Below are 25,939 nucleotides of genomic sequence, written 5' to 3'. Positions count from 1 at the left end.
AAATACAGTATGTTCAAATGTTTATCATTTTGATTCATTAGTTATTTTAAAATTTTAAAAATCTTTGCATCACTTATTATACTACTAATGATGTAGAGTTCAGTGCAAGTAATACTATTTCAACTAGTTTATCAATTTTTGTTTCTAACTATACCAGTTTCATTTTAAAACTCGTGCTGCTATAAAAATTTCTACTTTTAAAAGACGAAAGAAGTGTATGTTAACTAAAAAAAATTTATTGTACAGCCCCTGCCATAAAATATTTCTGCGTCCGCCACTGGTCTCATCACTTCACTGCTATGCTGATATGTAGAATGTTTTGGTGATAAGTTTGAGCCACCAGCATGCACATTTTAGGACCTAAATCCATGTTTTTCAGAAGTGCTCATAGTGGACCAAGTGATTGATTTCTGCCAAAGAAGTTTGCTGTTGTTTTCTTGTTTTTCTATCAAAGAGGTTGTGATTTCTGCTAATATTTATTGTTGTATTGCCCTCTTACTGTTGCATTCTGATATGGATTGATGCAAGTTGAGTGGAAATAAAATGCTTTTGTTAATGTCAAATAAATTTTGTTAATGTGATTGAAAGAGCTTTTGGACTATTTAAAAAGCGATGGAAAATTCTTAGAGAGGTGTCTTTTTTTATATCAAAACACACGTGAAGATCATTAATGCTTGTGCTATTCTTCATAAAATCTTATTCGAGTTGAAGCACCTAATGATCCATTATTGAATGGAGTTGATGCAGAGATTCAAACTAGTAGAGTTACTCAAGAAGGTGATGTTTGTAACGAGGAAGAGGCACGACCACATGTGTTGGGTGATTATCATAATGAGGTGGAAGATACTCAACACTCGGATCGAATTAAAATTGATACAAATGAGTGGACTAGATTTAGGGATAATCTAGCTGAAGCTATGTTTCTCCATTATCAAGATAGGCGTAGGTTGTGAAACTAAATATTGTAATCACTTGTCTTATTTTTGTTTGTGATAGCACTATTTACTTATTTACTAACAATTATTGTCTCTATGATTTGTATAATATTGTCTTATTGGAAAATGATTGTATTAATTTGATATTGTTTCAGTTGTATTATTGTGATGATATAATTTGAATATAACTAATTCTCTTGTGATTGAATTTTTTTTTGCCACAGATTTAAGAAAATAATATTTATTGAGTTAAAGTAGAGTGAATAAAGTACGAGAGAGAAAAAGAAATAGGAAAAATAAAGTGAGAATAAAGTAAAAAATATGGAATAAAGTAGGAGTGATGAAATAAAGTAAAAGATGGAAAATGATTTATTTTTTGAATTTTAGAGAAAGAGAAAAATATAAAAAGGTACAAATACTTGTTAAAAAATAATTACTTTAAAAAATAGTTATTTTTTAATTTAAATTTAAATTCAAATTCGAATTCAAATTCCAATTCAATTACAAATTCTTTATTTTGAGCGCCAAACAAAGGATGTGAAACTATAATGCAATTCCATACCAATTCTTTAGTTATACCAAACAAAGGATTTGGAATTGAATTAAAATTCAATTCCTTTCCATTCTGTGTACCAAACGGACCCTAATTGAATTGAATTATGAAAGTGAGACTTTGAAATGCTTCCTCGGTTCAAACGGTGGACGATCGCAAGAGTTCTGTTTCCTGGTTCCATAAATTAAATTAAAAATTGTACTATTTGGGTGTACCTCAACATATGTATTTTTATATTCTCATGGAGTACCCAACTGTCACAATAAAATGAATAAATTTTAACCCAACAAAAATCAAATTAATCAACTTCCATCCAAAAAAAGCAATAAAATTATGGCTGCGGCTTGCTTTTATCAGACTTGTTAGTTCTTACAATGAGCGATCGCCGCCCGAATCGCCTCCTGCATCTCCTCCATGGTGGCATCGCTCTTCCTCGGCGGAGTCGAGGCGCCGCTCGCTGCCAGCCGGCCGCTGTACCTCGGCGAGGCCCTCATCGACACCGGCGCCGAGAATCTCCCCCTCATTACGCTCTTCTTCTCACTAACCCTAACCTCCCCCGAAGTCGAATACGGCTGCTGCCGGATAAACTCGCCGGAGCTCTCCTGCCGCCGCCCTCCCGGCGTCAGAAGCGCCTTTACAGATCGCGCGCATTTTTTGATCAGCTCGAATCTCGATTTACGGTTCTCCGTGTTCTGATTATTCTGATCGTTGTCGTTGCTGCTGCTGCTGTCGTCGCTGTCTTCTCTCTCCTTTTTCCCAATCCCAAGGAAAGAAGAGAAGGGTTTTGACTTTTTCTTCTTTTTCTCTTCCGCCACGTGGCAGCTCTTATTGCTGTTATTATTGTTGTTGATGTTGTTTATCTCCTCGATTGGGAGAGTGAAGCTGCCTTGGGAGCTGGTGGAGAAGCGCGGCAGCGAGGCGGGGCCAGGGAGGAAGTGGAGGGGGACGAGGTGGCCGCGGAAGAAGATCTCACTGGCCGGAGATAGATCGATCGCGTCAGCGACATGCGGAGGAGAGTGTTTCGTCTTGCTATCGTGTTTCGCGCGCGGGTGGAGGGAGAAGGTGAAGGAGAATTCATGAGAAGGAGACGACGAAGGCGAGGACGGCGCGGACGCGGCCAGGGTTCGTACGCTGTGCTCTGGGGATTGTACGTTTGGTTGTGCTTCACTAATCCTCATCGTTTGATCATGTTCTTCCATGATGGTTTTAAGACCAATAAAATTTCAAGGGGTGCCAATTTTTGGGAAATATAAAGGATACTAATTTGCATGAAATAGGGTGGTTTAGGGGTGGGGATATGGGGTCTTCTCTATATCGAAAATTGTGTATAAAAAGTGTAACAATATATACTTTCTCCGTCCACCAAAATATGACGGTGTTTTACCATTTCCAACTGTCCGCTAACACATTTACTTTTTCTACTTTTAGTAAGTGGACCTCATACTCCATAATTTATTATATTCAATAATAAAAATATTATAGGATTCACAATTTACTAAAAAAATTTGTTCATTTCTTTTATAAAGTTAAATCGTATCGAGTCAAAACATGTCTTTTAATAGCGGAGGGAAGGAATATATGAATAAGATTAGCATATTTTGGCACGGGGACATGTAGTGGATGTATAATGGAACCAATGTAGAGGGTCTCATTTTGAAGCAAAAACCTATATCGATTAGCTATAGTTATTGATTTTGAGGTGGAGTACTCCACTACATATTCATATTTCTATATTACATGTATATTTATTAAGATTGTGTTTTTAAAATGATCTGTTTACTTAATTTTAAATCTGATTTGATTAATTTGTGTAATTATGTATATTGTTATTATCAATAGCAATATTATGGTTAATGTTATAAATTAATAATTAATTAAGAAAATATTAATGTAATTTTAAGATTACAATTATACTTCCTCCGTCCGCGAATAGGAGTCCCGTTTTTTCATTTTAGTCAGTCCGCGAATAAGAGTCCCGGTTCACTTTTACCATAAATGGTAATAGGGTCTCACCTTCCACTAACTCATTCCACTCACATTTCATTTAAAACATATATACAAGTGAGACTCATATTCCACTAATTTTTTTCCACCCACTTTTCTTAACATTTCTTAAAACCCGTGTCTCTCATGAATGGGACTCCTAATGGCGGACGGAGGGAGTACTTAATTAAAATAAGAAATAACTACTGTTGTAATAGTGATTATTTTATAAAATATCGTCTATTATTATTATGTTACCAATAAATGCTTCATTGTAAAAATCTAAATGTAATTAATAAAATTAGGAACCGAAATAATAATATTACTCTTTATGTTTTCAATTATTAACTTATTAAGTATCTTAATGTAAATTTCAAATTATAAATCATCTTAATTATATTACTGTTATTATTTTATAGAGTAATAATTATTATTGTTACGTCAATTAGTTTATTATTATTGAATAATTATATTGATAGGATTGATATTATTATTATTACTGATAATAATAAAAAATAAGTATAAATCAGAAATTATAAACCGTAGATATAATTGTAAGCCGATTCAAGAAGTCATCTTTTCGCAAGACGAGATACGTCTCTGAAGTAGCAACACATCTTACAACAAAGCTCCGGCAAACTGGATGTAGACGAGGGCAGAGCTTCGACAAAAAACTATATAGAGAGAGGGAGGGAGTTGTGCAGTGCTAGTACAGAGATGTTCGGTGTATGTAATGCTAGAAATGGCTGCCTATTTATAGGCATAGTCCAATACATGTGGAGGCTCCTGGTCAACACAGACATTAAGTCTATCATCATGGTTTAGCAATAATCGTCAGGGGTTACAAGCCGTTACGCGTTGTGCGTCTAGGTTCATTTATGACGTGGACATGTTATGTGTCAGTCACGTTTGCTTCGTCACGTCACGTTGGCAATGTGGCTCACTGACTTGGACAAGTCAGTTGTCTAAAAGATTTGGCTGGGATCGAACCACACCCAAAGACCAGCTTAAAGACCAATTGTCAAGATCAAGCCCAACACAAACCAATGTACAAAAAGATTATGTACGACTATTAGTTAGAATGATTAACTAATACAAAGGAAAACAGAAGAATAAAAAAGACTAATATGTCTGAGAATTTGGTGAACGCAAACAGCTTTCAGTACTTGTTCACAAGGTCTGAAAAGGCATTGTATGTCCCAATGATCCCACACACGATGCCTATCACAGCAATGCAGCTGCTCAGAATGATCTGTGAAGAAGAAGACTAGATCAACAACAAACAACACAACAAAAGAAAATCAAAATAATTTTACAATTTTTGATATGCATACCTGAATTTTAGTGCCCCTCTTTCCAATAATTTTCAAGAAGCATAGACATGGCATGACCATAGCCTAAATCAAAACCCAAATATTAATAAATAAAAAGCAAAAAAAAGTCATGTAACCAATCAAAATGAATGTAAACTCCTTACGATGAGAACACCAAAGAGGGAGCCTATGAGAGACATCACGGTGTCTGCAAAAAAAAACATCACAACCCGAGTATTTTCATTTAGGGAGACGCGTTGTGTGAGAAATAATCAAGGCACCTACCGAAGAAGGGGACGAGCATGGGGACAACGATAGAAGACAGGACGAGTGATGTTCGTACAAGGAGGAAAGACACGTGAGTGTCAGATATTCGTAATGGCAGCAACTCCTCAATGGCTGTAGCCAGTGGATTCTATGTCAATGCAATCTTATTTCTAGCTAAGGAAAATCTTGAAACACATCAACAATATTTCAGGTTATGTTACAAATTTGCAAATAGAAAAAGTATGTTTCTAGTAAAGGATATTTTGGAGAATGGATTGATAACCTGTTGAAAGAATCATGGAAATGTTCAAATATTGTACTATTTCACTAACATCAAAACATGGGTGAATGGTGAGGTGAGAAGCATGTTACCGTTGTCCACAAAGCGATTTTGGAGCTGAGTTTGTGCTGTGGTAGATTCATAGTGATCTGCATTTTTGTGCTCGGCCCGAACATGAGGAATCCCATCACTGCAGTGCTACCGTAGAAGGCAGCACATATAATGAAACTGCAGCCAAAAATGATCAGATTAATGAGATAAAATGAAAAATAAAACCAGCTTCTTTTACAAAGTTTGAGTACATTATGATAATTGCTCTCTTGAATTTTGTTTTATCGGACATCGACTGGTAAATATTGGGGAAAACCGTGTGGCCGAAGTAGCAGAAGCCGTAAACACCAAGGGAGAAAGGTATGCCACTCAAGTTCAGCAGTTTGCCACTGTGGTGAAAGCCAACTCCCTCGGCCGTGCCAACAAATAGCAAGCATAGAACTACAACCATCGTTGCAACGACTCCCATGGCTGCAAAAATCAACAAAAAAGAACATTGGTACACACAAAGAATAAGGTATGTATTGTGTAATGTAGTAAGTATTTTGCAAAACCTGAAAGGTATGAAAGAAATCGATGGTCTTTAAGTAGGAGGGGGGAATGACGACAAGCACAGCAACGATGGCGAATAGATGCTTTGTGTCAATCTTGAAGCCATGTATGTTCAAAGACACTCCTGAGAATCAAGTAGTCCGTGCACGACATCTGCATCCGCGGTTTGTGTTAGAAATGGAGTGAGAATACAGTGCAATAAAGTATTTCCCTTACATATAGCTCCGAGTACAATATGATCTGCAAGAATTAAAAAAAAAAACAAGATAGTTAGTTTTAGTTTTACTTCAATTTCAAGTCCAAATGAAAATGTTGATATATGTAATACACGATAACAACTTCGAAGAGGCGGCCCCATTTGCCAAAGGCGGCGTATCCCATATCAGGAAAGGTGAGTATGCCATGAGCGCTTTCGAAGCAATGCTTCATGACTCATGAGGATGGCGGTGTAGCAACAGATGAAGGGGAAGATGACGAGGACGACGAGGCTGGCCCAGCTGCCTACTTTGACCGTGTAAGGCGTGGAGAGGAGTCCAACTCCGGCCATCACATTTATGCCTAAGATCATTCACAAATAGGTTTTGAACATTTTGTTGAAAAACGCCTGAAATAGTAAAAGAAATTTTATTAGGGTTTTTAGAAACTTGGCTCACCATTAAATATGGTTTGAATAAGGCTGCATCCACGGCCGAGAGGGGCTTCATCTGTGGCCTGTTTATCAGAGAGAATAGTGTGTGTTGGAACTTGGAAGATATACATTATACTATATGGTAAAGATGGAAGAAGAAGGAGAAATGTAAGGGGGTGGATCCCTGCTGTTCCAAAAACACAGCACAATGTGCTGTGCACAAAACGCACAATCATAGGAATGAAACGCAGCCCATTTCCTTTTTCTTTTCTTTAATGTTTTCATTATTACTAATGTTAGTACAATTTTAAATACTAAAAAACATTGTAAAATCGAACTATAAAAATATTAATTATGTAATCACTTCAGAAATAAAATGATTAACACAAATATTCAAAACATTAAAGAAAAGAAAAAGGAAATGGGTGTTAAAATTCTTAATATCTTGTCCCACATAACAATCCTAGCTCACCTATAAAAGTATGTATAACCCTCCCCTTATGAGGCCTTTTAAGGGGTGAGTGGCTCATTTCTAATATGGTATCAGAGCGGGCCCAAGTCGATGATGGATTTTATCTCTTTATCTCTTCTCTTGCCTACCCACGTGATGGAGGGGTGAGTGGCCCATTTCTAATAATGGGCTGCGTTTTATACCTATGATTGTGCGTTTTGTGCACAGCACAATATGCTGTGTTTTTGGAACCGCAGGGGATCCATCCCCGAAATGTAAACCTTGGGAAGAGAGTGGAGGTTGTCTCTACGGTTCAGCTCCATCGCAGTACACAGCTTCGCCGCTGTAATGCACCAAAATGTCGACGGCGCTCGGTTTGAGAAGAAGGAGGAGGAGGAAGGAAGACAGGAAATAGGAAGGTTTAATTTAGGTTTTTTGGGTTGCATATCTTTTTAAAGATATAGATTTTTCATGTAATACGTGTAATTGGTACAAGATAATTTTTTTTTCTAATTAATTAATTAGCTGTCAATTAAGCATTGTATTAATTGGGAAAGAAATGTTTATTCTCGTGCCGAAAAGTAAATGTTTCATTTCATATTTATTGGGACAAAGGGAGTACAACCTTAATCCACTAATAATCGTACAATTTTGTTATTTTCATCCGTCTACTAATAGATATTTATTTAATTATTTTTACTACTTTTGTAATGCACTCCGAATTCCAATAATTTCATCTCACTTACATTTTATTATAAAACTAAGTATATAAAGTAAACTCACTTTCCACTATCTTTTTTTCATTCACTTTCTATTATTAAGAGAGAAAAAGTTTCTAAATTTGGAAAATTATTTTCCGAAAATGTATATTCTTGTGAGACAAACTAAAAATGAAAGAGTGAATAGTTTTTATGAGACGGAGGGAGTATTTCCTAAAATTTATATTTTTTAAAATTCATATCAAATTAAATTGAGCCTAATATTCGTATATATTGATGTTTGCATTAAATAAATAAATCGTCTTTACAAAGTTTCAACGTTTCAAATTCGTGTAAATTTAATTTCCTATGGGAAAGATATATTCACATCCCATTTCAGTATTTAAATTCAAGACGTCAAATCCTCAATCCATCTTTTACGAAAATTCCTTTCTTGAGCCAAATGATATTAATCGTTTAGTTGTTGCGATCTTACCGCTTTTACTCTTTCCAAAATGTAGTACTATAAAAAAGAGTCACCACTAAAGTCTTAGTATCATATTTGATTAAATAAACTTAGTCCCATGACTAATAACTGCAATTGAATAAAAAACAGTTTCATCGTCTTTGTAGTCAATAAAAGGTCAGTTAACTATTGAGAGTTGTTAATATCGAATTAAATTCGGATAACGGATTAGTCAATTAAATACACGTGGGCACAATTAAATCTACTAAATCAATCCATCGACTAGTAAACAAATATTGTTTGTTATGGAGTACATATTTTCCTAAACCATAAAAATAAATATTCTAAAAAGACTGCACACGTGAACTTATTTTCAACTCTTTACATATATATGGGGACTATTATATTAATTTTTCAGAATTTCCTCATTGCAAATGGTAATACTACTATATATCATGTAGGCCACATTTGAAATGTTACTTTCAAACAAAACGTACGACGCCATTCATAATATATTTCGTTACGTGTAAGTTTCATTTACTTTTTTGTCATGATGAATTATGTTTGACTAATTAGATCGATATTCTGATACTATCAATCAACATTTTCGACACGTAGCTCTTTTTGTAGTCTTAAGTATTGAATTTTAAGTTTTTTTCGGCATGAAAACTAGATTTTATGAATTAACTTATTAACATTCTCATTTATAATTTTCATGCACAATTTCTCATCTCATGCAATATATTAGAGGGAAAGACTTCTATAAGAGTTTAACCTAGAATATTTTACTTCAAATAATAGTAGTAATATTCATGATAACAACAACAAAACAATAACAATAATACTATTAGCATATTTTTAAATTTCATAGTTTTATTCTGTATATAATTAATGCCACTAGAAAACTATATAGATCTATGCATATTTACATGTGTGTTGATTTTAATGTAATGATTTAATATGTAAATTAAAGGGAGAATTGTTAACAATAACCTTAATGCATGATGGTTACTGTTTCATTTTTCATTTAGTGACTTGTGTTGAGCATCCATATATCACACTACCACTCTTCCTCAATAAGAATCTTACAAAACAAAATTAACGTAACTATATATGCTTCAACACTATATATAATCAATTAGATTTCTTCATCATCGTATAATATAATCTACTTGTCTCTAAAAAAGTATTGCCATCGATAATGATACGTCAATTATTCATAGTACCAAATAGTAACAGTTCTAAGTAAGTAGACTGGGATAGTCGGCATGATCGACTAACCTCACCGTCAGTCCATAAATACCGTAAAAAAACTCTATAAATCAACAGCTCCGCCTCCGACAACTAATTTCTTCAATCCTAAAGTTCCGATCGCGCAAATTCCATTTCGTGCATTATCACTATTACTAAAACATCGCATTCTATTTTTATTATCTCTGTAACAATTTTTACAATAAATTTAAACTATGCAAAATTCAATTTAATTAAACAGTAAAATTATGGCTGCCTCTTGCTTTTATCTTCCACCGCATTAGACTTCTTACAATGAGCGATCGCCGCCTGAATCGCCGCCTGCAGCTCCTCCATCGTGCTATCGCTCTTCCCCGCCGTCGGAGTGGTGGCGCCGCTCACCACCTGCAGCATCCCGCTGTTCCCCGGGGAGGTCCTCATCGACGCCGGCGCCGAGAATTCGCCCCTCCGCCCCCTCATCACGCTCCCCCTCTTTCTAACCCTAATATTCCCCGAATACGAATACGGCTGCTGCCGGATAATCTCGCCGGAGCTCCGCCGCCGCCGCCGCAGCGGCGACAGAAACGCCGTCACGAATCGCACGTACCTCTTGATCAGCTCGAATCTCGATTTCCGCTTCTCCGTCGATTGCTGTTTATTGCGATTATCGCTGCTGATGTGGACGTCGTCGCCGTCGTCTTTTCTCTCCTTTTTTCGAATTCCGAGGAGAGAGAAGGATTTCGATTTTCCTCTCTCCTTTCCTTCCACCACGTGGCGGCTCTCGCCTCCGCTGTTATTGTTGTTGTTATTGTTTAATAGCTCTTTAATCGGAAGAGTGAAGCTGTCGACGGAGTTGGTGGAGGAGCGCGGCGAGACGGGGAGGTGGTGGAGGAGGTGGAGGGGGAGGAGGTGGCCGTGGAAAAAAATATCGTCAGCCGGAGATAGGTCGATCGCGGCGGCAAATGGCGGAGGAGAGGGTTTCGCGGCGGCCGGCTGGTGGAGGGAGATGGTGAAGGAGAATTCATGCGGAGGAGACGGCGGGGTTTGGTTGAGGGGTACGTGGTGCTTTTTGGGTTGTACGTTTGGTTGTGCTTCATTAGGATGTTGTGCTTTCATGATGGATTTTCTTGTTGATTTTAAGAGCAACAAAATTTCAAGGCTACCTAATTAATTTGAGAAGGATAAGGATAATTTGGAAGAAAATGGAGGATGGTTGTGCTTTGCATGAAAAGTGTACCAATTATATAATATGGGATTTGGCATATTTTGGCAAGGGGGCATGTGGTGGATGTATAATGGAACCAATGATAGTGGGGTCACATTTTGGAAGCTAAAACCTTTTAATTATATAGTTAGAGTAGTCTATTACATATCCATATTTCCATATGAACATATAGTATCATAAGTGGTAAGATATTTTTTTCGAAGTTGTATATTAGTGTTCTAGTTATTTTGTGTATGTGTGTTAGTGTCCTCTTATTGAAATGATGTCAAATTTCTTCTTTAGCTTCTGTCTTCAGTGCAAATTTTCATATTGATCATACAGCATCACTAACTATTTATTATGATTTTTCCAAAACACGTGTGAAAAATGAAAGGGGTCATCTTAAATGGGACGGTGGGAGTATCTATCTTTTTTTCACCTGTCATTTAATTGCACAGCACAAAATATCGTTTTGGATAAAGAGTGTTATGGAATTCCTAGCAATAGAATCTAGATATTTTATTAATTTTGAGGAAAGAGACCAGTCACATTGTTAAGGACCTAAATCCCTAACGATCCGATAAAACGGACAATAGCGAGATAAAGATAATCCGGCGCCCGTGAGGGTCGGCGGAGATAAAGATCTGGGCGGCTGTGCGCGGGTTCCAACCCGTCGGGCAACGGCTACAGATCAGATATACGTTCCGGCTGTGCGCGGAGACCTTCCGTCGGGCAGCAGGTAGCGTAAGGAATTAGGGATTCAAAGAATCACACGTGGACTTGGCCAAAATAATATTGTATTTCATTGAATGAATATTATGGAAGACTCCACACATATTTATAATATGTGTGGATACAAAAAAGATATGCTAAATCCCTATAATATCTAAACAAAATAATAGAAGATGATATGCTAAATCCCTATGATATCTAAACAAAATAATTATAATAGAAGAGAGTTAGGATCGTATCAACTCCCCTACGGTTGAAATCCACCTTGTCCTCAAGGTAGGAACCATAAAACCACGAAGAGAGTTGAAAGTAGAAGCTCTGGCGAGGTATCTCCTCCTGGATCAAACGCCCACCGAATAGTTGTGCGTCTCCCTTCATCATTTCCACCCAAAATCACCAATAGAGAACCGTGTTGGGTATAAGATATGGTGGACACCCCCGCCATATTGTTGTCGTGACAATTCAACGCAAAAATGAAAAGTTTTGCCACACCTCCATGAATGCTCAAACACGGCGTGTCATTTACCGGAGGAATCAACCTTGCATCGGCGGCGAGCGACGGTAATCGAGGATTCATACTTGTAACATTACTGACATTCAAATCCACATAGACGCAAACAAGTGCTTGCGAACCGGAGTGAGCATCACCTATCTTACCCAATTCTTCTGCTTTTAATTTAAGCTCATCCTCAAACAACCTTCGCATCTCTTCCATTTCCTCTTGACTGTCCTGTTTTTTCATATCCAATCCAGCCTCGATGCCATCAACAAGGCTCTGATTCTCCATGCTCTCTCTCTTGTTCGGCTTCTCACTCAACACACTGAAATCTTTTTCTTTCTGCTCTAAACTAGATCGAAGGGCTTCGGTTTTATTTCCTTTCTCCAGCAAAGTCGCTACATCATCTTTCATCTCCAATTCCTTATGTGTTGGAACACTAATATCATCAATCTTCTCGTCATATGCCCCGACAAGCACTTGCAGCGGCGTATTGTTGGTCTTGATGATCTCTTCCAGGGACTCGTCATTTGGTACAACAAGATTAGCACTCCCATTGTGAGCAACGTTGTCGGGAACATCCTCAGCTAGATTATCGTCATCAATATTCTCCTCAAACAATGCATTCACGCAGGCGAGAAGGGCGGCTTGCTCCAATCTACAACTACGTAACTTCTCGTTGAAATCACTTACGGCAGCTAGTTGGGCCGGGCAAGGCGAACGAACCTTGAGACTGGGGGCAACAACAGGCAACGTCGTTGTGCGGTGACCCAACGATCGGTCGCGCGGTGGTGGCTGGTACATAGGCTGTGTGTACAACTCTTCCGGTGAATCCCAACAGGTAGGCGAGTGCGTAGGTTGGTCAGAAGTTTGACTGGTCACAAGCGTGGGCTGACTGTATAGGTCCCGCGGTGGTTGTTCAGTGGAGTAGCGGGGCCGGTGGGAGGGGGGCTGGACTCGCAGCGCTCTCACCTCCTCCTGAGGGTGAGGTCGATCCCAGCACGTCTCCGAGCGTCGGGGCCGGTCAAAAGGCAGGTAGCCGCGGTCCTGCTGTTGCGCCGGTGGACAGCGGCGATTGGTTCGATGTCTGGGCGGATTCCAGCAACTAGGTGGACGCGGCGGTGGCTGATCATAATCCGAGTATCCCTGCGATGCCCGGTGAGGCGGTGGTTCCCAACAAGAGGGCTGCCGCGTCGGTGGAGGGTCATAGGGATCGAAATCCTGGAGTTGGTATCTCGGTCGTGGGCGACGATCAGGTGGATCCAAGTGGTGTGAGACGTAGGGTGATTCTGGATCAGGCCACGACGGTGAACGGAGTACTTCCACCCGGCTGCTCGGAGGGTCCCAACAGGTTACACTGCGAGGTTAGGCCAGCTGGTAGGGACGGAATGACTGTGTGGCCTGAGAGACGTCGTATTGACGACGATGATAGCCGACGTAGTCGTATGACATGTCGACGGACTGAAGCGTGGCTGTGGTGGATGATGAGCGTCTGACTTTGACGCGGCACGCGGGAATCTTTCCCGTCGGGCGTTGCAGAAGTAGAGTTGTCCGGCGGCTAGAGCTCGGCGGACAGGTGGGACTCGGCAACCAAAGCAGTTGCTGTGCGCGGAATGTTTTCCGTCGGGCAGCGGTGTAGCTTCGGTTCGAGATGGTGGGAGGATGAGATCACGATGAAAGCACCAGTTGTTAAGGACCTAAATCCCTAACGATCCGATAAAACGGACAATAGCGAGATAAAGATAATCCGGCGCCCGTGAGGGTCGGCGGAGATAAAGATCTGGGCGGCTGTGCACGGGTTCCAACCCGTCGGGCAACGGCTACAGATCAGATATACGTTCCGGCTGTGCGCGGAGACCTTCCGTCGGGCAGCAGGTAGCGTAAGGAATTAGGGATTCAAAGAATCACATGTGGACTTGGCCAAAATAATATTGTATTTCATTGAATGAATATTATGGAAGACTCCACACATATTATAAATATGTGTGGATACAAAAAAGATATGCTAAATCCCTATAATATCTAAACAAAATAATAAAAGAAGATATGCTAAATCCCTATGATATCTAAACAAAATAATTATAATAGAAGAGAGTTAGGATCGTATCACACATAGTACTTAATTAATTGATTGAAGCTATCATAACCAGGACCCGATCCATGAAACGGAAGATCGAAGATAGTAAAGGTTGCCACCGACATCAGAAGACAGAAGACAAGCTAGGGGATTGTCGTTGACAACTTTGGTGGACGAAGAATGAAAGTAGACCCTAATCCCAAAAGATTGGAGTGGAGCTGTCACACGGTACGGTGACGGCAACTCCAATGACAAATTTAGTAAGGTTTTTGGGATCATGGGTTGGTGGTGGAGTCATCAACCCTCAACCCCACTTGAATCCGTCATTGACTATAATAGTGTGTTGTTTCAGTCTTGTATTCAATTCGCCTATGATATGTCAATACAATAAAGCCAAACAAGTGTGTGTTTGCTGGTAGAGCTATTAATATCCGAGGCCAAAGATATTGAGTTTGAGTAGTAACACGGCTTTTAAACAAAAATAAAAATTTCTGTTTATTATCCATAAAAAAAACAATTAACAAGGTTTATAAGTTTGAGGAGATGGCGGTGAATTAACAATTATTTGGATATGATTACAACTTGTACTCAATTAAATGAAACAATTATGTCATCTAAATCTTCCAAGATAATGCAAAAGGAAGTTTCTTACTTGCTATCTTATGAGGATCCATCCCCCTTATACATTCCCTACTTCAAAATAATTGTTTCCTCTATTTACGAGGAAAGTGCAACAATAACACATGTCTCTTCTCTTATTATTATTATCTAATCGTTCTAAATAAAAAATTGTAGATAGGAATCTATCTGGAACATTGATCTTGTACGATCCGCAAATTGTTACAAATGAGTGCATTATTATAAGGGTATTATAAATGGTCGTGTATATAAAAATGTCAATTCGGGTAATCCACATATATCTGTTTTTTAATGTGCTACGGTGTTCGCTCTATTCAAAACCATTACAGAAGGAAAGCATACGTCGAGTACAAGAAAAAAACAGAAGCAAATGGGCCCTCGTCTAGCAGAGAGTGGTAGTCTCGTATTAGCTTAAAGTCGAAGGAGAAGTTTCCAAACATAAATTACAAAACATGCGGCAAAGCAATCAACTTGATTATTGTGAAAATATTTTAAAACAAGAAAAATGGTAGGCATTAAATAATTAATATGAAACTGAAGCAAAAAGGTTGTAGTATGTATTATGATCCATGAAGAAATCTTGGATGATGAAGATATTTGGTGGTGGCTGAATTTCAAGTCTATGTTCAGAGATTCGAATGGATATTGCACTAACTAATAATGTTTACCATTAATGCAAATGATTCCTTGTCCGAAAAGGTCCACTTTGTCCCCACTATAACATGCATGAATAGCTTTTAACTGATCCATTGTCGACCCATGAAAGTCGAAAAAAACTCTATTAAATTCAGTCATTGGAGGTGCCACCAACTCCAAGGCACGACAACTCTGGCCTAATCCTTCGGGATTGTGGTTCACTTTTGTTCTCTGTCCACAGTTCCTCAATAGCACCTTTTTTTATTTTTTTAAATAAATTCCTATATGAAGGAAGAAATTACAAATAAACCCTTTTACTATAGAAAGGATGAAATTACAATTGATGTCAAGAGAGCTCAAACTCGGCATCTCATACAATAATGTCTAAGCTCCTTGCCACTAGGACAAAGGCTCTGGACTTAGGGGTATACTTAGTTGTCTTGCATGAGACTCGGGATATTCCTCACTATTCAATACATGGCATGGAACTTTTTGCAAAACTGCGAAAGAGGATAGCTTACCGTCTTCCACAAAATGGGGAGGACACATCCGTACCGCCTCTACCTTGCGATGTTGGCGACGACCTTCTTCACTATGTACGATCCACAAGTTATATTTCCAGGATCCAATGATATCTACGAAAACTGTGCAAGGGGATGACCTACATTACCAACGGCCACCATATCATGACTTCTACCTCCAGAAGCCAGCAATGCCCTTCTTCACTTATATACGACCCCACAGGCCAGTTTTCTGGATCCGCCATTGGATCCTTGAGACCATCTTGTTGTAGGAAAATTGTTTGCATAGTTAACGTCGACATCTCAATCATGGATGCATTATTTATTTTGGGTGGGCAGACTCACTCAAACCACTCAAAAAACCATTTGGTATCAATCAAAATGAGATAAGAGCAAAGTTTCTTGTCTTATTTCACGTTGCTTGCTGACTTTGTCTTCCTTAACTCTGTTTCCCTTCTGTCCAAAGGTAATTCACAAGCATTTTCTAGTGGCTATTGCAAAAAGCATAAGACATGACTGATATCTTTCATGTGCAATTGCTTCTCTTATAATCATTTTTCAAGAATCTCGGGCTTCCGTGCCCGGCCCTCTAAAGAGCCAGGCACAAAAGATGAAACACTATTTGCAACAGAGAAACGCAGTGTATCTGAGCACGGCAGGTGACGGGAGACGAGCTAAAGATCGATTTATCTAAGTGGTTCGGCAACCACGAGTTGGCATGAGAGAAGGACCATTTGATCTTTCAATCCATGAAAGGGAGTATGTTTTAGTGCATAATTATTCTTCCTTTGTCACTATCAAGTCAAAAAGGTGCAAAGAGATATGCCTTTACAGTTTTATGCAACAAACGAGCCAATCTCGACAACGACATCACGCACATTTGAAAGTACACAAAAACTCGTGTCAGACTTTCTGATAGGCCAAAATCTAGATCCAGATCTTGACCAGTCAGCCGTTCTGACACGACGACTTCCCTTTAGAGTATATACATCAAAGAGGATTACCAGTAGTTGTGAATGTTTGGCTTCCTTAATCATAGAAGAAGGAATATAAAACAATGTTACATCAAGAAATAATGTTGCCTAAGACAAAGTAAAACCCTATTTAAACATTCTATGTGACAAATATTACAATGGTAATAGCTTTTCACTTGTTAGGTATGTGAGGGGAAAGAGTGTATTTCAGTAAATAATGAACTCGATCAACAAATAAGTTATCTCTGGTATATTCTACGACGATTGTACACAAGAAGACTTACTCGTTTTAGGGTTTGTAGATCTTCTTCATCTTCAAGTCCAAACCCTAAAAAAACACTGTCTTCGTCTTAGCTATTCACAATAGGGGTCCCAACTAGTAGATTATAGCAACACATGGTAGTTTGTTCTTGTCATGTAACGAGCTTTGCAGTTATCATCGGTTTGAACACTCGTACTTTGAGGGACGAATGAGATCGACTAGTCACTTCCACTACTGTATCTAGAAGCTGGTAAAAAGGGGAAACACGAAAGAAATGAATGTGTTGCAAGAACACGTTAAGAGTTTCAATGTAGTTGAGCAACGAAGTGAAGGTTTACCTCCGGAAGCTCTTTTCCCTTCCATGGCGTCTTTCTTCTCTTGGCAGCTTGAGCAGAGGAAAGGGCCATCCCAAGGCCGTACCTTTTTCAAATCGGCTGTTCCAGAGTGTATTGAAATACCCTCTCCGGGTTTTATCTCCGCTTGACAAACCGCGCATATGAACAGCTTGAACATGTTGCACACCGGGTACTTCGAGTCCAACCTTTGTACCACACAACAAACGAATCAAATTAAGAACACTGATCATCGTTTGAAAGGTAAAGATCCGCCAAACAGTACCCATTTACGGATCCAAGTACATATTCGGTGGTCTATTTGTAATTTTGTTTGTGTTTGGATCCGTGTATAGGTACATCAGACTGTTTGACACAAGACCCTCGTTTAGAAATACTCCCTCCGTCCCGGGCTACTCGCCCCTTTCCTTTTCGGCACGGAGATTAAGGAATGAGTGTATAGGAAAGTCAAAAATTACGGCTGTAGGTGAAAATTTTTACTAAAAATGGAAAGAGTGCAAGTAACTTGGGACGCCCAAAAAGGAAATAAGTGCGAGTAGTGCGGGACGGAGGGAGTATAATTTTATACAAAATCATTCATACCTTTCCGATAGGTAGGCCGATCCTTCCTCGAACATTTCCTCCACCATCTCTGGTTCAATGTGTTCTTCCTTGCTGGGAAGAGAGGTCGACTCTGATGACTTTTTCCGAAACATAGACTTTATGCCTCTTTTCCCTTGCTTCTTAGGGGGTACTTTTGGCGGCTCGTTCTTCTCAGGAGGCTGTATGTCTACAACAATACACGTTGTATCATCTCGAAGCCCTTTCACCTGCACAGCTTCCTGCAAGTACGATAACGAGAAAGTCAGATAACCATATTAACGTGAGATATGAAATTCGTAAGAAAAAACACAATATAAAATTACTTTGACGATCTGTGAGGCTGCAGCATCCGGTGGCATTCCTCTACAACACTCAAAAGCTGTTTCCGCAGATAACGCATCCCAAACACCGTCGCTCGAGATAATAAGCCTCCCACCAGTTGATGATAGCTGCATTTCGCAAATGAAATGATTTAGCGAAAGAGATAGTTCTCATCAAAAACATCGAAATAAGTATTACTCCCTCCATCGTGTTTATAATCCACTCGATTATTTTACTAGCCATTGGCTCATAACAAGGTTGTGAAGCAACAGTATAAATTTAAAATCGGAGAAAAAGATAGGTATGTGATGAAGCAAACAAACCTTGACTTGCTTCACATGAGGTACGGGAACTATGTATTCTCCGACATCCAAGTCACCAATGGATCGTGAAAGACACAAGCCACCGGGCCAACACCTCAATGGACCAATCTACATAGCACCAAAGCATCAGTAACATTTAAAATTTATATCTCGGCCAATTGGAAAGGGAAGCCTAAGTGTGCATACCTCTGTGCCAGCTCCGGTATTAAGGCGTCCAACTTCACCGCCACTTGCAGTTATTCGTTCCCTCCTGTTCCATTGACAATCAGAGAACTGGATTTATAGTAAAAAAAAAACCACGGAAATTGCAAATTGGCGTGCTTACTCTTCTTCACTGCAGTCAAGTCTATGATCTGCTGAGAGATAATATATCGACCCTTCAGCTGATTCAAGCACACCACGAGAATCGCCAACTGAAGCAACGGTTAAGACCCATCCCTCAATTATTACAAAGGTTACCGTTGTTCCTGAAGTTTGGGCTGAGAAAAAAAATGCGAGAATTAGCACCCAGCTGCAGAGAGAGGGTGTGTATTACAGCATTTTGCCATATGCAAACAGTAATATTTAAAGCGAACGAGGTTATTTGAAGTCCCATCGACCTAAGTCGGCATAATGCAAACAGTAATATTTAAAGCGACCGAGGTTATTTGAAGTCCCATCGACCTATGTCATTTATTAGGTAGTCGACAATAAAAAGAAATCTTGATTTGGCATTATATACACTTCTGAAGCAGGATTATAAGAGAAAATTGGCAAAATATGAGAGGAAATTGTCTTGAAAAAGTACTTTCTTTATCTGGATAAGCAATAAATGAAACGTCGTTTGAACAAAGGTTTAAAGCTGGATGTTTTACTATTTTCCATTAATATATGGATACAAACAGTTAATGATATAACAGTTGTCTAAAAGCTTTCATTACTGAATTCGAAAAATTCCAAAACTGTTTCAATTTGACATGCTAATGGATCCTGCTCGACTTCTAAACTGTCCGATACGAATAAATTTTCCGTACAATAAATTCTTCACCTAAACCCTACTCTTTCGGATTATGTGCTAGAAAAACACTCGTACCTCTTTCCTGGAAATCTTTGTCGGTTTTCACAAACCCTGCAACTAAAGCTCGGGGCAAAGCTGCTACCCACTCTTCACTGTTAAGATCTTGTGGAATAGCATTCACGACATTATTCAAGAGATTCTCCTTCGAATAGATTGCAGCTGCAGATCCATTGTGACCATCGAATAACTGCAAACAAGAATTTGGGAAAATTAATAATATCGATGAGAAACAAGAGGGGAAAAAAGAAGCAACACGAGCACCATAAAGCAAGTGTAACAAACTGAGAGCTAAAGCATGATATGCACATTCAAATCTCCGACAAAATTCTACCTTTCACGAGAAAAGGCACACGTGAAAAGAATCAAAAGATCATGAATTTATGATACGAAGCAAACTGCTGGATACTCAGCAATTTCTTTGTCGATATCATTGAACTCTGACTTCTAGTCTTATACTTGCTGTTTCAATCTTAAAGGAGCTCTATCTTTCGCCTATATCATCCATTTTCGAGTATCAAAAACCATACAACACGAAGAATCAGCGAATATCATAAAGAACACAACAAACAAAGAATCCAATACTACACTACAAGAACCAACAACTACATTGATGCAACAAATAGAAGCAAAAGGTGTGACATTATACCGCATAAACAGAATACGTGGTGACTCCATCGCCCAAGACTCGTTGACATTCAGTCTTGATAAAGGTCAAGTCTTCGCCCTTCTTTCTCTGACTGGCCTGGCCGTGCGTGAGCTCAGGCCTCTCAACCTTCTCATTGGCAAGCTCCCGTTTCAACAACACGGATAAAGGGACCGTCTGATGGTTGCCACTCTTAGTCAACATTGCTCTGCTCTCCCTTCCTAACACTAATAGATTCCCCTTTTCCTTCCTACCTTTTTTCTTCAGCAAATCCCAAAATTGAAATCCCTTTTTACAGAACAACAAAACCCCTCTTTTTTTCTCTTAGACAGTGCCAATTCCACCGGATTCAATCAACACAAATCCAAATAAATCCTGTACACACAAAATCTCAATAAAAAAAATCACAATTGCAATGATCAAAGCAAAAGGGGGATAAATCGAATTCGTTTTCTCGGCGCAATCGAAGAGAAAGACGAACGATACAAACAAGATCCTCTCTCATTTCCGGAATACCCAACACGAAACAGCATAAGAATCATCCACAGCTGGAGATTAGATTTTTATGAAAAGACGGCACAATGCGGATTTAAAAAGAGCAAAACGGATGAATGGGTGATTGGTCTGCCACATTTATTGATTGTTAACATATAAAACACAAATAAAAAAATTAGAAACAAAAACGCCCAGAAAAATAAAATGAAGGCGCGAATGATCGAAGGAAATACCGTTGTTGGGTTGCAGTCATCGAGAAACGCAGATCCCGGCGTTGTTGGGTGCAGAAAAATCGATTCTTGCGCTTTCAACTGTATCTCAGAGAGAGAGCTAATGGTGGGGGTGTAAATTGAAGATGCTGTTCGGCATATTGATGGTACTAATTTTAGAGGGGACAGTCATGAATCCAATGTTTCATTTATTCATTTGGATGTTACTATTAATGTGATGATGGAAAATTGGAAATTACTAAATAATTTCATTTTGAGCGTAGAATCTAAAAATAAAATACTATAAATAAAGTAAATTTATCTTTTCGTTCTCTCACCAGTTTATTGTATCTCTAATCTTACATTTAGTTCCTCAGTATTGATGTTCCACAACATTTCGTGACAGGGATGTCTGGTCTGCAACGACTGACCGACGGACTTAAGTGTCTACCATTTTCTCTATTTATTTATTTTCTAGTATGGAATTTGTCGAAGTTGCTTAAACAATAGGAAGAGTATAAAAAGACGGATGAATAAAGCAATTTGGGTACAGAAAGATGTATACGAGAAGATGAAGATAACGTAAAAAGATAAATTTTACGTTAATTTTATTTATGAGTGTCTATATTAATATTCTTTTCTACGCCTGCTCGAGTATTTGAAAACCGCATCCATGCAAACTTCTATGTCTATTAACTCAACTTAAATTTTTGTCAAATTTGGTCAAATGGGACGAGTGCGAAATGCCATATTCTTAGTGATATTATAAATAAATAATCGTTAATTAAATTTTACTAATCGAAACATGAGTAAAAAAATAGAAAACGTGTGGTTTTTTTTTGTTGTTGTTTGCATTTTGGAAAGTTTTAAGTATTTTATTTTGAAATATTATATTAGTGCCATGTGCATGATTTGACGAGTGACAATTGTCACAAATGAAAATGCTTTTGTTTGGCAAATTGGAAAGCTGGAATCTGAGCTGTGAAAATAATTTATTTATTTATTCATTCTTTTTCTTTATGTTTTCCGCTTCCACTATGATCTTTGTTGGCGCGTCTCGTTCAAACTATTTCAGCACTTTCTCAATTTATTATTTGTGAGAACACGTTTTTATCTGCATCACTTCTTGTATTGTGGTACTACTATTTAAATACTTACAAGGACATAATTACGAGTGATAAATAGAAATTGGGATTTAATTGTTATGTGTTCAAAAAAGGGGAAAGGTTTAGGGACAAATGGACAGAAAATCACAAAGTTTGATCAAACTTTTTAAAAAAGGAAAAGAACTAGGGACAAATGGACGGAAATCACAATATTTGATCAAATCTTAATTCGTTTGACAACACAATTAACATTTACTCAGTTGCATCATCAACTTGAGACATGTATTTAAACACATGCGACCTGAATATTCCGTCTTAAGAATTGCATTCAATAGTAAACATTGTGCTTTTTCGAGCAATTTTAAAAATTGCAAGACGGACTATCAAATTTCATAAAAAAATCAACAATTAATTCAAAGACTAACTAGTACCTAACAACTATTGAGATAGTTAAATATCTAGCTTTTTTCTCTTTTTTTAGGAAAATTAAATAAATTCTCTTTTATGTGACATTCAACGAGTTTCATTTTTTGGGTCTACCATTACATCTATTTTTACATAAACTTAACTGCGTAGGAAGGTTTATCATTCAATTTCAAAAGAGTAAATTGCTTCAAAAGTCGTCAACTTTGCAAATAGTTTGGTATTTCCCGTAAACTTTAAAAGTTGCATGAAAAGTCATAAACTTTACATTTGGGTGCCGATTTCCCATGTCGGGTATTCCGGCCATCCGGGAATTGTGAGGTGGAGGAATCGCCACCCTACCTATGGAGGAAACACGATGGGATTGTAGATTGACGAATCGCGACCAGTTACATGTCGCAATGGAGAAGAAAGAGTTGAAATCTCGACGGGAATTGAGATTTCTGTCACAGAGATAAGAGACATAAACCCTAAATTGATATATATTTTAATTTAATTGAAACTAAAAAACGACGTCGTTTTATTGTTCTGCCGGAGATTTTGCCATGTCACGCCTCCGGTGAGCCACGTAGGATTAGTTTTTGCCGGAAATGTACCGGGTCGGGTCGTACGGGAAATTTGCAACAATTGGTAAAGTTCATGACTTTTCATGCAACTTTTAAAGTTTACGGGAAATACCAAACTATTTGCAAAGTTGACGACTTTTGAAGCAATTTACCCATTTCAAAATCTAAAGTGATAAATGTCCTAGAAATATTGGGTGTGTGGGTCATTAAAAATCATCTGTTTTGAGTTTTATAGAGTCGTGTAATTGTTAATGTTTTGGCGAATTTGTCATAAAAACAGAGGTGACTAGATTAATAATGTTTATAAGTTATGATTGTACAAGAATACACGAAAATGAATTTAAAAAGTAGATTTCTATAAAGTTTTGCAATTAACCATTATGCTTGGAAATATTATCAAAATAGAAATTGTGTCTCAATCACGTATGAAGTTAAAAAATTCCCATATTTAGAATGAGTCAAAACCAACAACTAGTACATGAATTCAAATAAACAATAAATATAAAGAAAATGATTTGACCATTATATCTTGTTTTCCAAAACATTAAAAATATTGCATTTTATATTTATATAGTAGTACGAAGTTATTGCATTCAAACTAAAATCAACTGTATTTCATAAAAATGAAACTTTTACCTTTCGTGAGATTGAAACTCTATTCTCACAATAAAAATTGTTTTCTTAATTATAAATATATAGTATTAAGCTTACTCATTTAGAAAATCCAGATAAACTCAAACTAAAGAAGAATAGATGAGACATGGTGATGAAGTCAAATTGAAATATATGTATGAAGGTGTGGACCCATTAATTATGTAGATGGATATGGAGACTTGAGAATTGGCCAATCAGAATTTTGATTAATTTGCATGAAAATCTTCACTAAACGTGTTTGTTTTGCTTCCATGTATTAGTATTACCAAACTCATTCATAGTTGACTATAAGAATATTACTCCCTCCGACCCATAGTAGATGTCATACTTTCCTTTCTAGTTTGTCCCACAAAAGATGTTACATTTTCTCTTTTGAAAAAAACTCATTCTCACATCAATTATAAAATTATATTTTCCTCTCATCACTTAACACACAAAATAACATTTCCTAAAATCTCGTGTCATCTTCTAAGTATGACATCTACTAAGGGACGAATGGAGTACTAGGTTTCATTATTTCAGGAATGTTATCTATACAATATCGGTTTGAACTGTAATTTAAAAACATTTCATACATATAGTATTAGTAAAAAAATCATTTTATATAAAAACCAGATTATTTTAAATTTATGTGGCGAAATACTTACTACTGAAATTTATCAAAGAAAAAAAAATGGGTGACAGCAGGGTTTGACGTTGACTTCAAGTGGGCAGACGACTGAAATTGCCTCCCGAAATCTGCGGCGGCTTTTACACTCCTACCCCATCTAAGACGTCCAGTCCCGTCTACAGCGCGTGATATTACCGCAAATATATATATTTTTTTCTTTCTTTTCCACTATGGGTCCGTTCGGTATATGGAATTGGAATTGAATATTCAATTCAATTCCAAATCCTATGTTTGGTAAAATGAAAAATTAATATGAAATTGAATTGACATGTTTGGTTAATATACACACAGTGCACACTACACATATTTCACACACTACACACACTGTACACACACTTTACACATATCACACACTGCACACACTACATACATTTCAAACACTTCACACATTTCACATATTTCACACACTGCACACACTTCACACACTACATACATTTCACATATTTCAAATATTTCACACACTACACACACTTCAAATATTTCACACACTACACACACTACACACATTTCATACACTACATACACTACACACATTTCATACACTACACACATTTCACACATTTCACACACTTCAAATATTTCACACACTACACACATTTCACACACTTCACACTATGCACACAAAATACACACATTGCACATAAAATAAACACACTACATACACTATACACAAAATATACACATTGTACACACATTACACACACTTACAAATTTTACACGAAATACACACACTTCACACAAACTAAAATTTCAAATTTAGTTCAAATTTTCCGTTTTTCGATTTGATTCAATTTAAACTTTTGAAAAAATTTTAGTTTTTCGATACTGTTCGTTTTGGATCAAATGTGTAGTGTGTGTAGTGTGCAGCGTGTGTAGCGTAGTGAAGTGTGTGAAATGTGTGTAGTGTGTAGCGTAGTAAAGTGTGTGAAATGTGTGTAGTGTGTGAACTGTGTGTAGTGTGTGAACTGTGTATAGTGTGTGAAATGTGTGTAGTGTGTGAAGTGTGTGAACTGTGTGTAGTGTGTGAAATGTGTGTAGTGTTTGAAGTGGGTGTAGTGTGTGAAATGTGTGTAGTGTGTGTAGTGTGTGAAATATGTGTAGTGTGTGAAATGTGTGTAGTGTGTGAAATATGTGAAGTGTGTGTAATGTGTGAAGTGTGTGTAGTGTGTGAAGTGGATATATAGTGAAATTTTATGACTATTTGGATTTTGGAATTACAATTTTCTACTTTTGGTATTGAATTCAAATTGTGGAATTGGAAGATTTGGAATTACAATTCAATTCCAAATCCAAATATTTTTGTAATACCGAACATCGGATTTGGAATTGAAAGCTCTAATTCCAATTCCAAGCCCTCAATTCCATGGTACTGAAAGCACCCTATTAAAATTTGGGCTGTGTGCTACCAAAAGTGGCTGAAATTTCACCTTCATATTTTGTCTGAGCAATATTCGTAATTATTTGTTTAATATTAAGTTGTATTGTATTTTGAATTGTCTCGCACTACTTATATGATATAATTAATTATATATAATAATCGACATAAAATGGGTGCGAATTACTTATATAACTTGATTTTTGGTTATAAA

At 37.6% G+C, this 25,939-nt stretch overlaps 3 protein-coding genes and 1 pseudogene across 4 annotated transcripts; all 4 read right to left on the bottom strand.

Moving 5' to 3' along the window:
* Nucleotides 1-1,850: 1,850 nt before the first annotated feature.
* On the bottom strand, nucleotides 1,851-2,687 carry LOC121765620 (BRI1 kinase inhibitor 1-like). The gene has a single exon (XM_042161822.1). The coding sequence runs from the start codon at nucleotides 2,685-2,687 to the stop codon at nucleotides 1,851-1,853; it is 837 nt and encodes a 278-aa protein (XP_042017756.1).
* Nucleotides 2,688-4,630: 1,943 nt separating this feature from the next.
* On the bottom strand, nucleotides 4,631-6,693 carry LOC121765619 (annotated as a pseudogene).
* Nucleotides 6,694-9,366: 2,673 nt separating this feature from the next.
* LOC121763577 (BRI1 kinase inhibitor 1-like) lies at nucleotides 9,367-10,640 on the bottom strand. Its single transcript, XM_042159623.1, has one exon. It carries the CDS (start codon nucleotides 10,521-10,523, stop codon nucleotides 9,675-9,677), a length of 849 nt encoding a protein of 282 aa, XP_042015557.1. The 5' UTR covers nucleotides 10,524-10,640; the 3' UTR covers nucleotides 9,367-9,674.
* Nucleotides 10,641-16,719: 6,079 nt separating this feature from the next.
* LOC121763541 (probable protein phosphatase 2C 12) lies at nucleotides 16,720-21,144 on the bottom strand. Of its 2 annotated transcripts, none has more exons than XM_042159577.1 (10): nucleotides 20,956-21,144; nucleotides 20,231-20,851; nucleotides 19,600-19,771; nucleotides 18,853-19,006; nucleotides 18,714-18,777; nucleotides 18,528-18,635; nucleotides 18,207-18,332; nucleotides 17,884-18,122; nucleotides 17,287-17,489; nucleotides 16,720-17,195 (listed from the first exon to the last, which is right to left on the bottom strand). In XM_042159577.1, the coding sequence occupies exons 2-10, from the start codon at nucleotides 20,429-20,431 to the stop codon at nucleotides 17,167-17,169; spliced, it is 1,296 nt and encodes a 431-aa protein (XP_042015511.1). In that variant the 5' UTR covers nucleotides 20,432-20,851; nucleotides 20,956-21,144; the 3' UTR covers nucleotides 16,720-17,166. The 2 variants fall into 2 exon arrangements, with proteins under 2 accessions (XP_042015511.1, XP_042015510.1); XM_042159576.1 differs by having other exon boundaries at nucleotides 20,231-20,602.
* Between the last annotated feature and the right edge of the window lie 4,795 nt (nucleotides 21,145-25,939).

This window comes from Salvia splendens, chromosome 14 (genome assembly GCF_004379255.2).
Source record: "Salvia splendens isolate huo1 chromosome 14, SspV2, whole genome shotgun sequence".
Classification (NCBI taxonomy): Eukaryota; Viridiplantae; Streptophyta; class Magnoliopsida; order Lamiales; family Lamiaceae; genus Salvia; species Salvia splendens.
This window is presented reverse-complemented; position numbering and strand designations above follow the sequence as displayed.